The sequence below is a fragment of the Doryrhamphus excisus genome, chromosome 14, assembly GCF_030265055.1.
Source record: "Doryrhamphus excisus isolate RoL2022-K1 chromosome 14, RoL_Dexc_1.0, whole genome shotgun sequence".
NCBI lineage: Eukaryota > Metazoa > Chordata > Actinopteri > Syngnathiformes > Syngnathidae > Doryrhamphus > Doryrhamphus excisus.
Window position 1 is genome coordinate 1101135 of NC_080479.1, and position 15022 is coordinate 1116156.

Genomic DNA, 15022 nt, shown 5'->3' on the forward strand with positions numbered 1-15022 from the left:
ATAGGGGTGTTATTTCGTGTCTAGAGAGCTTTAATAATGTTAAAAATCATAAAAAGAACAGGAACTCCCCCAATGCTAACATGTGTTAGCATATATAACATGTAATATATCTACTATAGTGGGTAGTAGGTGTGTAAAAGTGACCGTAGGGGTGTTATTTCATGTCTAGAGAGCTTTAATAATGTTAAGAACCGTTAAAAAAAAAACAGTAACTCTCCCAATGCTAACATGTGTGAGTCTACTGTATATTACGTCTTATTTATATGTCCTATTTTCTCTTAATATGTCTACTATAGTGGGTAGTAGGTGTGTGAATGTGACTATAGGGGTGTTATTTCGTGTCTAGAGAGCTTTAATAATGTTAAAAATCGTAAAAAGAACAGGAACTCCCCCAATGCTAACATGTGTTAGCATATATAACATGTAATATATCTACTATAGTGGTTAGTAGGTGTGTAAAGGTGACTATAGGGGTGTTATTTCGTGTCTAGAGAGCTTTAATAATGTTAAAAATCGTAAAAAGAACAAGAACTCCCCCAATGCTAACATGTGTTAGCATATATAACATGTAATATATCTACTATAGTGGGTAGTAGGTGTGTAAAGGTGACCATAGGGGTGTTATTTCGTGTCTAGAGAGCTTTAATAATGTTAAAAACCGTAAAAAGAAAAGAACAACAACAAGTAACTCTCCCAATGCTAACATGTGTGAGTCTACTGTATATTACGTCTTATTTACATATCCTATTTTCTCTTAATATGTCTACTATAGTGGGTAGTAGGTGTGTAAAGGGGACTATAGGGGTGTTATTTCATGTCTAGAGAGCTTTAATAATGTTAAAAACCGTAAAAAGAAAAGAACAACAACAAGGAACTCCCCCAATGCTAACATGTGTGAGTCTACTGTATATTACATCGTATTTATATGTCCTATTTTCTCTTAATATGTCTACTATAGTGGGTAGCAGGTGTGTAAATGTGACTATAGGGGTGTTATTTCATGTCTGGAGGTCTCTAATAATATTAAAAAAACTTAAAAAGAAAAGAACAACAAGATCTCCCCCAATTCTAAGCAACTTGGCTAAGGCTAACATGTGAGTCTATATTATGTCTTATTTATGTCTTATATGTCATATTTACTTTTATTATGTCTATTATTATTATGTCTACTATTATTATTATTATTATTAGGTCACGTCTGGAACCAATTAACGTGTGTTTTCGCAATGTTCCCGATAAGACCAGAAAAAGTAGCTCAGTTTGTCTCGTAGTTGGAACAAACTACATCACTTTGACAGACAAGTCCCGTTATAATGTGCTCATTATTATAATTTAACACTGCGTGCACCCAGCATCCCCTAAACGGCCCACGACTCCCACCTGATGTACCAGAGACGGCGACATTAGGCGCACCGGGCGCGCCATCCCCCCCGGGGGCCATGGGCGTGTTTACATTGACTAAATCCCGCAGCGGTGCGTCCCTTTAAGCCGGCAGCCTGGGAAAGTTTATGGAAGCATCATTGAGGTCCAGCGTGTTGGAAAGGCCATTGTCTGGGCGGCTGATCCGCACAGAGCCGCGGGATCAATCCCCCTCCTAAACCCAGCAGGAGAAAAGGTCTGAGCCGGAGGGGCCGCAGTAAGGAGCTATGTCCTACTTTGTTCCCGTGGCGAGCGAGCTGATTGGAGGTCAGATTAGATGTTGGCTGCGTCCACTCCAGGCAGGTGCGTATGTATGTGCGTCTCGCACACGCGTGTGGAGCCCGTGTTGTTTGCGCAGCTGCTCCTGGTCGCTCCGCTTCTCATTCCACCTCCCGGTGTTCCCATTTGAAAACGTCTCCGGAGGGAAAGTTCCTGTGCTAAAAAACAGGATGGGAATCGACTGCAGGAGCAAAAAAACGTTAAAGTTGGCAAAGCATGCTGGGAGTCCTAATGGATGCTTGCCAGCACCTCCTGAGAACACAAAGCTGGCAAGGATGAGATGGCTTTTTAAAATATATATTTGTATTCACTTCCTGCTGGCCTGCCCTCTACTTCCTGTTTTGGAGAGGAAAAAGGGAATTCCGTGCTTTTTTTTTTCAGATGGGAATAATGACGTAGGAATGTCGCTACAGCCATAAATACTTTTTCCGGGATGTTGTCGACTAGCACCTCCATCATGCCCAGTGTGGCGTAGGTTTGATCCCCATGCGTCACATGTCTTCTCTGTTGTTTGCAGGTGGGGCGAGGACAGGAACCTTGACGGAACCACCAGGAAGTACTGGGTAAGAACTTCAGGACTTCTTCTTAGGTGCCGTGATGTTGTGGAGGATACGTACTTAGCCTTGATGCCGAAATGGAGGCCATTTTAAAGTACTTCAGTAGTACTCCGTTTTGTGTGTGTGTGTAGCTTTAATGCAAATGAGCTGTGTTGTTCACTATCATGTTAATACATGCCCCGCCCACACAGATTGCCGCCAACTCCTGGGGGAAGAACTGGGGCGAGGACGGTTACTTCCGCATCGCCCGCGGGGACAACGAGTGCGAGATAGAAACGTTTGTGATTGGCGTGTGGGGCCGCATCACCATGGAGGACATGCACCACCACCACCATCATCGTCGCCGCCATGTTTAGACACCGGGACAGGAACCACCTCACCTCCTCGTCCTCTTCGTCATCAGTCCCGCAAGGGAACCACACCAGGAGCCTCAGAACTTTTAAACCAACCTCAGCAAACAGGAAGTGTGTGGGAGGAGCTTAAATCCAACCCATTTCCTGTCTCTTCACACCAAAAGAACGAAGCTCAAGCCATGTGAGGCGCCTCAGGTACCGAACCAAAGATTCCCCAGCGGTCCTCAGCTTCACCATGGAACCCCCACCAGCACCCATTTGATGTTCTTCATCCTTCCTGTCCTTTCCAAAACCACTAAGAGCAGTTTGGGGGAAAGAGGGAATCTGACACAGGGACACGCCCGGTCCTTCCCTGGAACACGACCGTGGTGGTCTAGTATTGACTTCAGGACAAAAGTGTAGAAGAAGAAGCTGCAGGCAGTACACACTCATTACTTCTGCCGTCTCTGTATCCAATATAGTACAGAGGGAACCCGCTTATGTGTCTGCAACCCCTTGGTATTGAGAGCCCTGTGTCGGGAACCCCTCGATGTCGACAACCCCTCTAAACAATCCCCTTATGTTGACAACACCTTGTGTTGACTACCCCTCGATGTCGACAACCCATCTGTATTGACAGCCTCGTGTCGGGAACGCCTCGATGTTGACAACCCCTCTAAACAATCCCCTTATGTTGACAACTCCTCTGTATTGACAGTCCCGTGTCGGGAACCCCTTGATGTCGACAACCCCTCTAAACAATCCCCTTATGTTGACAACACCTCGTGTTAACTACCCCTCAATGTCGACAGCCTCGTGTCGGGAACCCCTCTATGTTGACAACCCCTCTAAACAATCCCCTTATGTTGACAATACCTTGCCCCAACTACCCCTCGATGTCGACAACCTCTCTGTATTGACAGTCCCGTGTCGGGAACCCCTCGATGTCGACAACCCCTCTAAACAGTCCCCTTATGTTGACAACACCTTGTGTTGACTACCCCTTGATGTTGACAACTCCTCTGTATTGACAGTCCCGTGTCGGGAACCCCTCGATGTTGACAACCCCTCTAAACATTCTCCTTATGTTGACAACACTTGGTGTTACCTACCCCTCGATGTTGACAATCCCTCGATGTTGACAAACCTTCTGTATCGACAGCCCAGTGTCGGGAACCCTTCGATGTCTACTACCCCTCGATGTTGACAACCCCTCTATGTTGACAACCCCTCTAAACAATCCCCTTATGTTGACAACTCCTTGTGTTGACTACCCCTCGATGTCGACAACCCCTCTGTATCGACAGCCCCGTGTCGGGAACCCCTCGATGTTGACAACCCCTCTAAACAATCCCCTTATGTTGACAACTCCTTGTGTTGACTACCCCTCTATGTTGACAATCCCATGATGTCGACAACCCCTCTCTATTCACAGTCCCGTGTCGGGAACCCATCAATGTCGACAACCCCTCAATGTCGACAACTCCTCTGTATTGACAGCCCCGTGTCGGGAACCCATTGATGTTGACAACCCCTCTAAACAATCCCCTTATGTTGACAACTCCTTGTGTTGACTACCCCTCGATGTTGACAATCCCTCGATGTCGACAACCCATCTGTATTGACAGTCCCGTGTCGGGAACCCCTCAATGTCGACAACCCCTCTATATTGACAGCCCCGTGTCTGGAACCTCTCGATGTTGACAACCCCTTCTAAACAATCCCCTTATGTTGACAACACCTTGTGTTGACTACCCCTCGATGTTGACAATCCCTCGATGTCGACAACCCCTCTGTATTGACAGCCTCGTGTCGGGAACCCCTCGATGTTGACAACCCTATATGTCTACAACCCCTGTGTATCGACAACCCAATGTTGACAACCCCGCTATGTTGAAGACTTTTCTGTCGACGCCCCCTTTATGCCGACAACCCGGGACAAAGTCACAAGAACATAAATATGATAAGAATATGCATCTCTGATGTCAACAACCGCTTATGTCAAGTAGGGGCGTCGACATAAGCGGGTCCCACTGTAGTATCACTGTTAGCATAGCATAATCTCGCTACACTCAAGAGTCTTAATGCTCCACGACATCAAAAGATGCTGTTTGTTTTGCCGCCATGTTTGATTTTGCCGCCTGCACTGCAAGGATTACTTCCATTTCTGTACGTTTTACGGGGAGGTGCTGCTGCTGCCAAAGTCAACCGCATCTGCTTGTAAACAACACGTGGTCATGTGGTCATGTGGTCATGTGGTCATGTGGTCATGTGGTCATGTGGTCATGAGTTGGCCGTCTTCTACCCCTCAACCGCTGCACGCTTCAGGGTGAAAATGTGTCCAAACATGGCCTGACAACCACACTACAAACATGGCCGTCATCAGTACAATGTGGGTGGGGCTTAGCTATTACATGCATTTAGCATTTTCAACACAACCCATAGGGGGGCGCCACAACTGCGCTTTTTGTTACAATACTTCACTTGATTATTCGTTCATTCATTTTCTACCGCTTTTTGGGTCGCGGGGGGTGCTGGAGCCTATCCCAGCTGTCACAGGGCACATATAGACAAACAACCATTCACACTCACATTCATACCTATGGACAATTTGGAGTGGCTAATTAACCTAGCATGTTTTTTGGAATGTGGGAGGAAACCGGAGTACCCGGAGAAAACCCACGCATACATGGGGGGAGAACATGCAAACGCCACACAGAGATGCCCGAGGGTGGAATTGAACCCTGGTCTCCTAGCTGTGAGGTCCGCGCGCTAACCACTCAACCACCGTGCCACCGAGCCTTGATTAAGCGTTATTCATTCATTCATTTTCTACCACTTTTTCCTCACGAGGGTCGTGGGGGGTGCTGGAGACTATCCCAGCTGTCTTCGGGCGGGAGGCGGGGTACACCCTGGACTGGTGGCCAGCCAATCACAGGGCACATATAGACAAACAACCATTCACACTCACATTCATACCTATGGACAATTTGGAGTGGCTAATTAACCTAGCATGTTTTTTGGAATGTGGGAGGAAACCGGAGTACCCGGAGAAAACCCACGGGGAGAACATGCTAAAAAATTGAACCCTGGTCTCCTAGCTGTGAGGTCTGCGCGCTAACCACTCGACCGCCGTGCCACCGAGTCTTGATTAAGCGCTATTATTATATACGCATATTATTATATACTATGATTAAGCGTTACAAGTAAACTGTGAAGACGTGCAGAATACTTCTTCTTCTACTTCTTAAGCAAGTATTTCCCTGCCAAATAGTGAGCCCTCCTGCTGTGCAAGATGCCCAACAAGAATATGCAGTTGTTATAGCTCTTATATTCTTGTTTACGGCATTCTTAGTCATCTATTAGCAAACTACAAAGTTACTGTTATCTTGCACGTGGCAGGGGGGTGGGGTTGGGGGGGTTGGGTAAGTGGGGTGGGGGGGGGGGGGCGGCCCTCAAGCAGGGATTTCCAGCCTGTCACTTGAAAGTGACACTTGCACTGTTATTACCACTTTCCTTCAATTACACCCGTCTGCGTGATCCCACCTGGTCGTCTTCTTCTTCTTCTTCTTCTTCTTCAGACGTAAAAAAAAGAGAAGCCTGCAGTGGCTGCACAGGTGTGGGGATGAACACGCAAACGTCACGCATGTCACGCCCGGCAGCCGCAGCACTCTCACCTTGTGTATTTTTTGTGTGTATTTGTGTTTGTGTCCATTCACGCTACTTTTATTTATATCAAAGATGAGTCAATTAAACCGTGCGTCTCTCTCTCTCTCTCGTCTGTCGTACCGTGCACATGCAGTGTTTCTGACACTTCTAGTGCAGCGCAATAAAAGCTTTACACAAAACCTCTCTTTATATTTCTACCCGCTAAGGTTTTATGAAAAGCTTGTCAAATATACTTCTAAAGAACTTTTATGACACTGTATGTGACATAACCCAAATATTCCAAAGCAAAATGCTATCTCCTGGTTAAACACATAAGTTATACTTTATATCTTTATATTTTTACCCTGTTAGACTTCACCAAAAGCTTGTAAAAGATACTTCTAAAGAACTTTTGTGATGTTGTACGTGACATAACCCAAATTTTCCAAAGCAAAATGCCATCTCCTGGTTAAATAAATAGGTTATTTTTTATATCGTTATATTTTTACCCTCTTAGACTTCACCAAAAGCTTGTAAAATATACTCCTAAAGAAGTTTTGTGACATTTAATGTGACGTAACCCAAATATTCCAAAGCAAAATGCCATCTCCTGGTTAAATAAATAGTTTATTCTTGATAGCTTTATATTTCTACCCACTAAGATTTTATGAAAAGCTTGTAAAATATACTTCTAAAGAACTTTTATGACACTGTATGTGACATAACCCAAATATTCCAAAGCAAAATGTCATCTCCTGGTTAAATACATAAGTTATTCTTTATATCTTTATATTTTTACCCTCTTAGACTTCACCAAAAGCTTATAAAATATACTTCTAAAGAAGTTTTGTGACATTGAATGTGACGTAACCCAAATATTCCAAAGCAAAATGCCATCTCCTGGTTAAATAAATAGGTTATTCTTTATAGCTTTATATTTCTACCCTTTTAGATTTTATGAAAAGCTTGTAAAATATACTTCTAAAGAACTTTTGTGATGTTGTACGTGACATAACCCAAATATTCCAAAGAAAAATGTCATCTCCTGGTTAAATACATAAGTTATTCTTTATATCTTTATAGTTTTACCCTCTTAGACTTCACCAAAAGCTTGTCAAATATACTTCTAAAGAACTTTTGTGACATTCTATGAGATGTAACCCAAATATTCCAAAGCAAAATGCCATCTCCTGGTTAAATAAATAGGTTATTCTTTATAGCTTTATATTCACACCCTCTTAGACTTCACCAAAAGCTTGTAAAATATACTTCTAAAGAACTTTTGTGTCATTGTATGTGACATAACCCAAATATTCCAAAGAAAAATGCTATCTCCTGGTTAAACACATAAGTTATACTTTATATCTTTATATTTTTACACTGATAGACTTCACAAAAGCTTGTAAAATATACTTCTAAAGAACTTTTGTGACATTCTATGAGATGTAACCCAAATATTCCAAAGCAAAATGCCATCTGTTTGGTTAAATACATAGGTTATTCTTTAATCTTTATATTTCTAACCTTTTAGACTTCACCAAAAGCTTGTAAAATATACTTCTAAAGAACTTTTGTGTTATTGTATGTGACATAACCCAAATATTCCAAAAAAAAATGCCATCTCCTGGTGAAATACATAGGTTGTTCTGTATATCTTTATATTTCTACCCGCTAAGATTTTATGAAAAGCTTGTAAAATATACTTCTAAAGAACTTTTGTGTCATTGTATGTGACATAACCCAAATATTCCAAAGAAAAATGCTATCTCCTGGTTAAACGCATAAGTTATACTTTATATCTTTATAGTTTTACCCTCTTAGACTTCACCAAAAGCTTGTCAAATATACTTCTAAAGAACTTTTGTGACATTCTATGAGATGTAACCCAAATATTCCAAAGCAAAATGCCATCTCCTGGTTAAATAAATAGGTTATTTTTTATATCTTTATATTTTTACCCTCTTAGACTTCACCAAAAGCTTATAAAATATACTTCTAAAGAACTTTTGTGACATTCTATGAGATGTAACCCAAATATTCCAAAGCAAAATGCCATCTCCTGGTTAAATAAATAGGTTATTCTTTATATCGTTATATTTTTACCCTCTTAGACTTCACCAAAAGCTTATAAAATATACTTCTAAAGAAGTTTTGTGACATTTAATGTGACGTAACCCAAATATTCCAAAGCAAAATGCCATCTCCTGGTTAAATACATAAGTTATTCTTTATATCTTTATATTTTTACCCTCTTAGACTTCACCAAAAGCTTGTAAAATATACTTCTAAAGAACTTTTGTGACATTCTATGAGATGTAACCCAAATATTCCAAAGCAAAATGCCATCTCCTGGGTTAAATACATTGGTTATTCTTGATGGGTTTATATTTTTACCCCCTTAGATTTCACCAAAAGCTTGTCAAATATACTTTTTATGAGCTTTTGTGGCATTCTATGAGATGTAACCCAAATATTCCAAAGCAAAATTCCATCTGCTGAGTTAAATACATATGTTATTCTTGATATCTTTGTATTTCTACCCTTTTAGATTTTATGAAAAGCTTGTAAAATATACTTCTAAAGAACTTTTGTGATGTTGTACGTGACATAACCCAAATATTCCAAAGCAAAATGTCATCTCCTGGTTAAATACATAAGTTATACTTTATATCTTTATATTTTTACACTGTTAGACTTCACCAAAAGCTTGTAAAATATACTTCTAAAGAACTTTTGTGACATTCTATGAGATGTAACCCAAATATTCCAAAGCAAAATGCCATCTCCTGGTTAAATAAATAGGTTATTCTTTATAGCTTTATATTTGTACCCTCTTAGACTTCACCCAAAAGCTTGTAAAATATACTTCTAAAGAACTTTTGTGTCATTGTATGTGACATAACCCAAATATTCCAAAGAAAAATGCCATCTCCTGGTTAAATACATAGGTTATTCTTTATATCTTTATATTTTTACCCTCTTAGACTTCACCAAAAGCTTGTAAAATATACTTCTAAAGAACTTTTGTGTCATTGTATGTGACATAACCCAAATATTACAAAGCAAAATGTCATCTCCTGGTTAAATACATAAGTTATTCTTTATATCTTTATATTTTTACCCTCTTAGACTTCACCAAAAGCTTGTAAAATATACTTCTAAAGAACTTTTGTGACATTCTATGAGATGTAACCCAAATATTCCAAAGCAAAATGCCATCTCCTGGTTAAATAAATAGGTTATTCTTCATATCGTTATATTTTTACCCTGTTAGACTTCACCAAAAGCTTGTAAAATATACTTCTAAAGAAGTTTTGTGACATTTAATGTGATGTAACCCAAATATTACAAAGTAAAATGCCATCTGCTGGATTGGTTATTTCTACAATCTTATATTTTACTGGCTTTGATTTCACAAAAAGCTTATAAAATATACTTTTACAGCGCTTTGGTCATGTCTGACATGGCCTAACTCATGATGATGTACAATCTTTATGATAAATGAAAGACAGGTGCGCTCCCCAGCTCCGTCTTGCCACAATAAAGGTAATGCATTCAGTGCAAACAGGAAACAGACATTACAAAATAAAAGCACCAGATAGGCAACAGAAAGTGAACAGGTTATGTCAGTGACAGAAGCTGATTGCTCGTCAAGATGTTGCGTAACAGGGAGGTCTAAATGCCAGCAGGTGACCCTTGACCTCGCAGTCCTGCATTGGGCTGACGGTGCGTTCAAGGACCACGCGGCATTCCTTCTGATGTTTATTTCTTTCAGGAGATATTCTTGCCTGTCTGAGCTGATTGAAAGCTGAAGAGTGCGGAAGACTTCCTTTGTTTTCTTTTCTAATCAAATCCCCCCCCCCCCCCGCCACCCCCCACCCCCAGCATGTGCAGAGGTCAGGATTTACATAATGGGCCTGGGAACATGAATGGACGGGAACGTCGCCGCATTCCTTCGTATTTGTACAATCAAAGTTCATTTCACAGTTGCTCTTTCCCATTGACATCAAAATAGTCTGTTCCAGGGTCAAACTATGAGTACTGAATTGGCGCGTCCGTTTAAAAAAAAAAACGAAAAAAGTCTTAAGAAAAAGCAAAACACACATTATTCTTTCAGTCTTTTGAAAAATGTGCAAAGTCATCCCTGGTACACAGTTCACATTGTTTCAAATGTGTGTACATGTGTGTGTGTGTGTATAAGGGTGGCAGGAGATGGGTGGGGGTGAAGGGTGGGGGTGGGGGGGTCTTATCTCTTCACAGCAGCCACAAGTATGGAAAGTTGGATCAAGCGTTGATTTTGCCGCTCCTGTTTACATTTCTCTCATTGTTTGTGTGTCAGCAACCGGCCAAAGCCTTCATCACGACAGCAGCAAGCACATGATGATGATGATGATGAGGAGGAAAAGGTGGAAGTCGTTATTGAAGAACAATCGGTGGCTGCAGACCCCTCCCTGGTGCCTCTCTCTTTTTTTTTTCCTGCATTATTTCCATGTCTGCACATCACAGCAACAGCTGGAGGCAAATATTTACTGTCTGCTGTCTATATTGCATACATTCCTACACCTATATCAAACCTTTCCTGGGGGGGGGGCTACGGTAGGGGGTAGGGGCCTTTTCAGAAAAAAAATTGTGTAATATAAAAATTAAAAAAAATAATTTTTTCTTAGTAATAAATAGCCAGGAGTCATGTCACATGCTTCAAATTCTACATTGTCCGGTGCCGCCCTCTAGTGGTAGCTTTGGGCAGTACTGGTATATTTGTGATAATGCCTTCCCAGAAAGCAACATTTCCCATATATTCATGTATTTGTCATATTTCTAACATGACTTTTCTGCACAGTCCTATCACCTAAATTAATAATTCATTTTTATATTACTTTTAATGGAATTAAAAGTTAAGAAATTAGCTTACTATTTGCATTAATGCCATGTTGTTTTATTTCATGTATTTGCTATAATACTAAAAAAAATAATGCTTATAATATTGTCTGAGATACACACACACACACACAATACACTACACAATACACATTTTGAGTAGATTAATATGTATATTATAGGAATTAGAATTGAAAAAAACTGGTACTCCCTCATATAATTTTATGTTTTTTGCTGCCCTCTTGTGGCCATTTTGTGTATTGATTGGACAGCTTCCCTTTTAGCCAGTGCTTCTCAATGATATTCAGTTATGCCCCAGCAAGGGACAGAAATTTTAGAGAATATTTATTAATTTATCTGTACTGTAAAGACTGACACACAATACACCACACAATACACATTTTGAGTAGATTAATATGTATATTATCGCAAAAAAAAACTTCATACGTTCACATAATTTTATGGTTCTTTGCTTCCCTCTTGTGGCCATTTTTGGAGTTGTTTCACTCTTTCTAACGCGTCGTTCTCCTGCACTCGCACATCCTGTAGGCGCAGATGTAGAAAACACCTGCAAACCGACAAAAAGCAGCGCAACATTGAGGGTCATCTTATCGCGGGGCCGTTGTGGTGCGTCCTCACCTGCGAAGAAGGTCATGAGCACGGCCACCCAGCCCAGGATGTAAGACCAGGAGAAGCGCCAGTCCCCAAAACATCTGCCCAGGAAGTTGATGGTCACCGCCGTGTAGATGGACATCGCCAGCAGCACAAATAAGGCTGGAGAAGTACGTATTGCAATAGTACTTTAAAGTAGTCGGTGTGCAGCACTCAAGCGTACTTTCTGTAGTATTGTCCCTTGACTTGGTATACTGTAGGGGATCAATCTCTGCTTCACAATATCACAGCACATGTTGGATTTCATATTTCCTCTCAATGAACCGGAGCACCCCAGGGCCGGCAGCACTCGTGCAGCATTGGTACATGACACTGCCATGCATGACAAGACACAATTATCTCGCTGCTCACTTGTAATGGGATTTATGTTTTTTCTAAATGAACCACAACTCCTCTACTGCCGGCAGCACTCGTGCAGCCTTGGTACATGACACTGCCATGCATGACGAGACACAACTATCTTGCTGCTCACTTGTGATGGGATTTATGTTTTTCTCACAGAACCACAACTCCCCCACTGTCGGCAGCACTCGTGCAGCCTTGGTACATGACACTGCCATGCATGACAAGACACAATTATCTCGCTGCTCACTTGTGATGGGATTTATGTTTTTCTCAATGAACCACAACTCCCCCACTGCCGGCAGCACTCGTGCAACCTCAGACCATGAAGCTACCGCCACCAAGTGAGTGGATTTTAAGACTTTTCAGCAGCACATTCATGTTTTCCTCAATAAGCCACAGCTCCCCAGTGTCAGTAGCACTCGTGCAGCCTTGGTACATGACACTGCCATGCATGGCTTTTGATAAAAGGCAAATATCTTGTTGCTTATTTGTGTTAGAATTCATGTTTCCCTTAGTGATCTGCTACTCCGGCAGTGGCAGTAGCACTCGTGCAGCCTCAGACCAAGAAGCTACCATTCATGTTTCCCACAATGAACCACAGCTCCCAAGTGCCGGCAAGAGAACAATTATCCCATGAGTCACTTTTGTTGGAATCAATGTTTCATTCAATGATCCGCAGCTCCCCCAGTGCTGGCAGCACTCATGCAGCCCCAGACGACCATGAGCTACCACCACCAAGAGAGAGGCTGATTACTGGACACGTTGCAATTCATGTTTTCCCACATTTAACCTCAGCTCCCCAGTGACGGGAGCACTCGTGCAGCCCCTGGTGCATGCCGCTACCACAGCCATGCTTGACTGTAGGCGAGAGACAATTGTCCAATGGGTCTCTTGTGTTGGAATTAATATTCCATTCAATGAACCACGGCTCATCCCTGGCCGACGGCACTCATACAGTACATACGTGACACTATACCACACCAAGTGAGCAGCTCTTCAGAATATCATAGAACATGTTGGAATTCATGTTTACCACAATGAACCGCAGCTCCCCAGTGCCGGGAGTTAGCAACAGTTATGTTGCTACTCCCTTGGGTAGTATGTCCGTGTGTTGCCAGTAATTCTATAGCGCTATGCAAGCTGTACAAGGACTACTCTAAAGTACATGGAAGCGGATGCATGGGACTCACTGGAGATGAAAAAGAGGATTCCCGCAGCAAAGGAGCGATTGAATCTTCCAAAGGAGGAGAAGTGAGAAAAGGACATGAGGCCGGCGATGACGCCGGCAAAGCAGGCCATGCCAGACAGGATCATGAAGGCCTTGGTGGCGGTCCAGTAGGCTGCAAAGATATGGAGCGTACCACAGCGTCACCATGCGGCACTCGGCCCCCGAGCGCACGCACCCGGGAGAGCCTCACCTATGTTGTCCGTCTGCATGTAGCACTTGTTGGCCACGCAGTACCTCCACAGGCCCTGGTGGGCGTAGCTGCTGGACACGCGGTACTGCATCCAGTAGTCGGTGGCGGTGGAGACCACCAGCAGGATGTTGCCCACGATGGCGCAGAAGAGGCCCCCTCCCATGAAGCTGTACATCCTGAAACACAGGAAGCACGTGCATGCTAACAGCTAAGAGCTAACGGCTGCCACGCGTTATTGGTCAGATGACTCATGGCACGTTTGCATGAAAATAGAACAACAAAGGCCGCTTCATTAGGTACACCTGCACAACTTACAGTATACTGTACATACAAATGATAATAATAATCATAATACATCATATACAAATTATAATGTGAAGCTTTCATACAAATTATTATAGTTTTATTGTGAAATATTAGATGTTTATTTCATATTGACTATTAACGTAAATTATTTTATTGCATTCATTTTTATACAGTATATATTTATGTTTACATGTTTTTATATGCTTATATGTTTTTATATAATACAAATATCAATAATGCTAATAATAAACATCATTCTTTGATTTAATATAAATTCAGATATTGTTTTTATTAGTAATGTAGGTATTTATGCTACAGATTACAAAAAACTAAAAACTAAAAACTAAAAACTAAAAACTAAAAACTAAAAACTAAAAACTAAAAACTAAAAACTAAAAACTAAAAATTAAAAACTAAAAACTAAAAACTAAAAACTAAAAACTAAAAACTAAAAATTAAAAACTAAAAACTAAAAACTAAAAACTAAAAACTCATTCATTCATTCATTTTCTACCGCTTTTTCCTCACGAGGGTCGCGGGGGGTGCTGGAGCCTATCCCAGCTGTCTTCGGGCGAGAGGCGGGGTACACCCTGGACTGGTGGCCAGCCAATCACAGGGCACATATAGACAAACAACCATTCACACTCACATTCATACCTATGGACAATTTGGAGTGGCTAATTAACCTAGCATGTTTTTTGGAATGTGGGAGGAAACCGGAGTACCCGGAGAAAACCCACGCATGCACGGGGAGAACATGCAAACTCCACACAGAGATGCCCGAGGGTGGGATTGAACCCTGGTCTCCTAGCTGTGAGGTCTGCGCGCTAACCCCTAGACCACCGTGCCGCCAAAACTAAAAACTAAAAACTAAAAACTAAAAACTAAAAACTAAAAACTAAAAACTAAAAACTAAAAACTAAAAACTAAAAACTAAAAAACTAAACAAAACTAAAACTAAAAATACTAAAAAAAATCACAAAAAATGAAATGATAACGATATAATTTAATAGAATAATAATGTTCCGATTATATTGTTTTATTATGAAACCCAATTTTACAAATATGTCATTTCAATGCAAAAAGGGAGTTGTAGTAGTACTCCATACTGAAAACTACATAATTAATAAACATATTCATTTCATATTAATTCTGATATTGTTTTTAT

The 15022-nt window shown here is 41.3% G+C and overlaps 2 protein-coding genes across 5 annotated transcripts in view; one reads left to right on the forward strand and one right to left on the reverse strand.

The window, feature by feature from the left end:
* LOC131101920 (tubulointerstitial nephritis antigen-like) overlaps positions 1 to 4122 on the forward strand; it is a 29640-nt gene extending 25518 nt beyond the window's left edge. For all 4 annotated transcript variants that reach the window (XM_058047328.1, XM_058047327.1, XM_058047330.1 and 1 more), the window contains 2 exons: positions 2216 to 2261; positions 2447 to 4122. In XM_058047328.1, the coding sequence (XP_057903311.1) occupies positions 2216 to 2261; positions 2447 to 2611 (211 nt within the window). In that variant the 3' untranslated portion in view covers positions 2612 to 4122. The remainder of the gene's footprint in view (positions 1 to 2215; positions 2262 to 2446) is intronic.
* A 7437-nt stretch (positions 4123 to 11559) lies between these two features.
* LOC131101815 (lens fiber membrane intrinsic protein-like) lies at positions 11560 to 13723 on the reverse strand. Its single transcript, XM_058047183.1, has 4 exons — positions 13549 to 13723; positions 13321 to 13470; positions 11753 to 11887; positions 11560 to 11681 (listed from the first exon to the last, which is right to left on the reverse strand). The coding sequence occupies exons 1-4, from the start codon at positions 13721 to 13723 to the stop codon at positions 11626 to 11628; spliced, it is 516 nt and encodes a 171-aa protein (XP_057903166.1). The 3' UTR covers positions 11560 to 11625.
* Positions 13724 to 15022: the final 1299 nt, after the last annotated feature.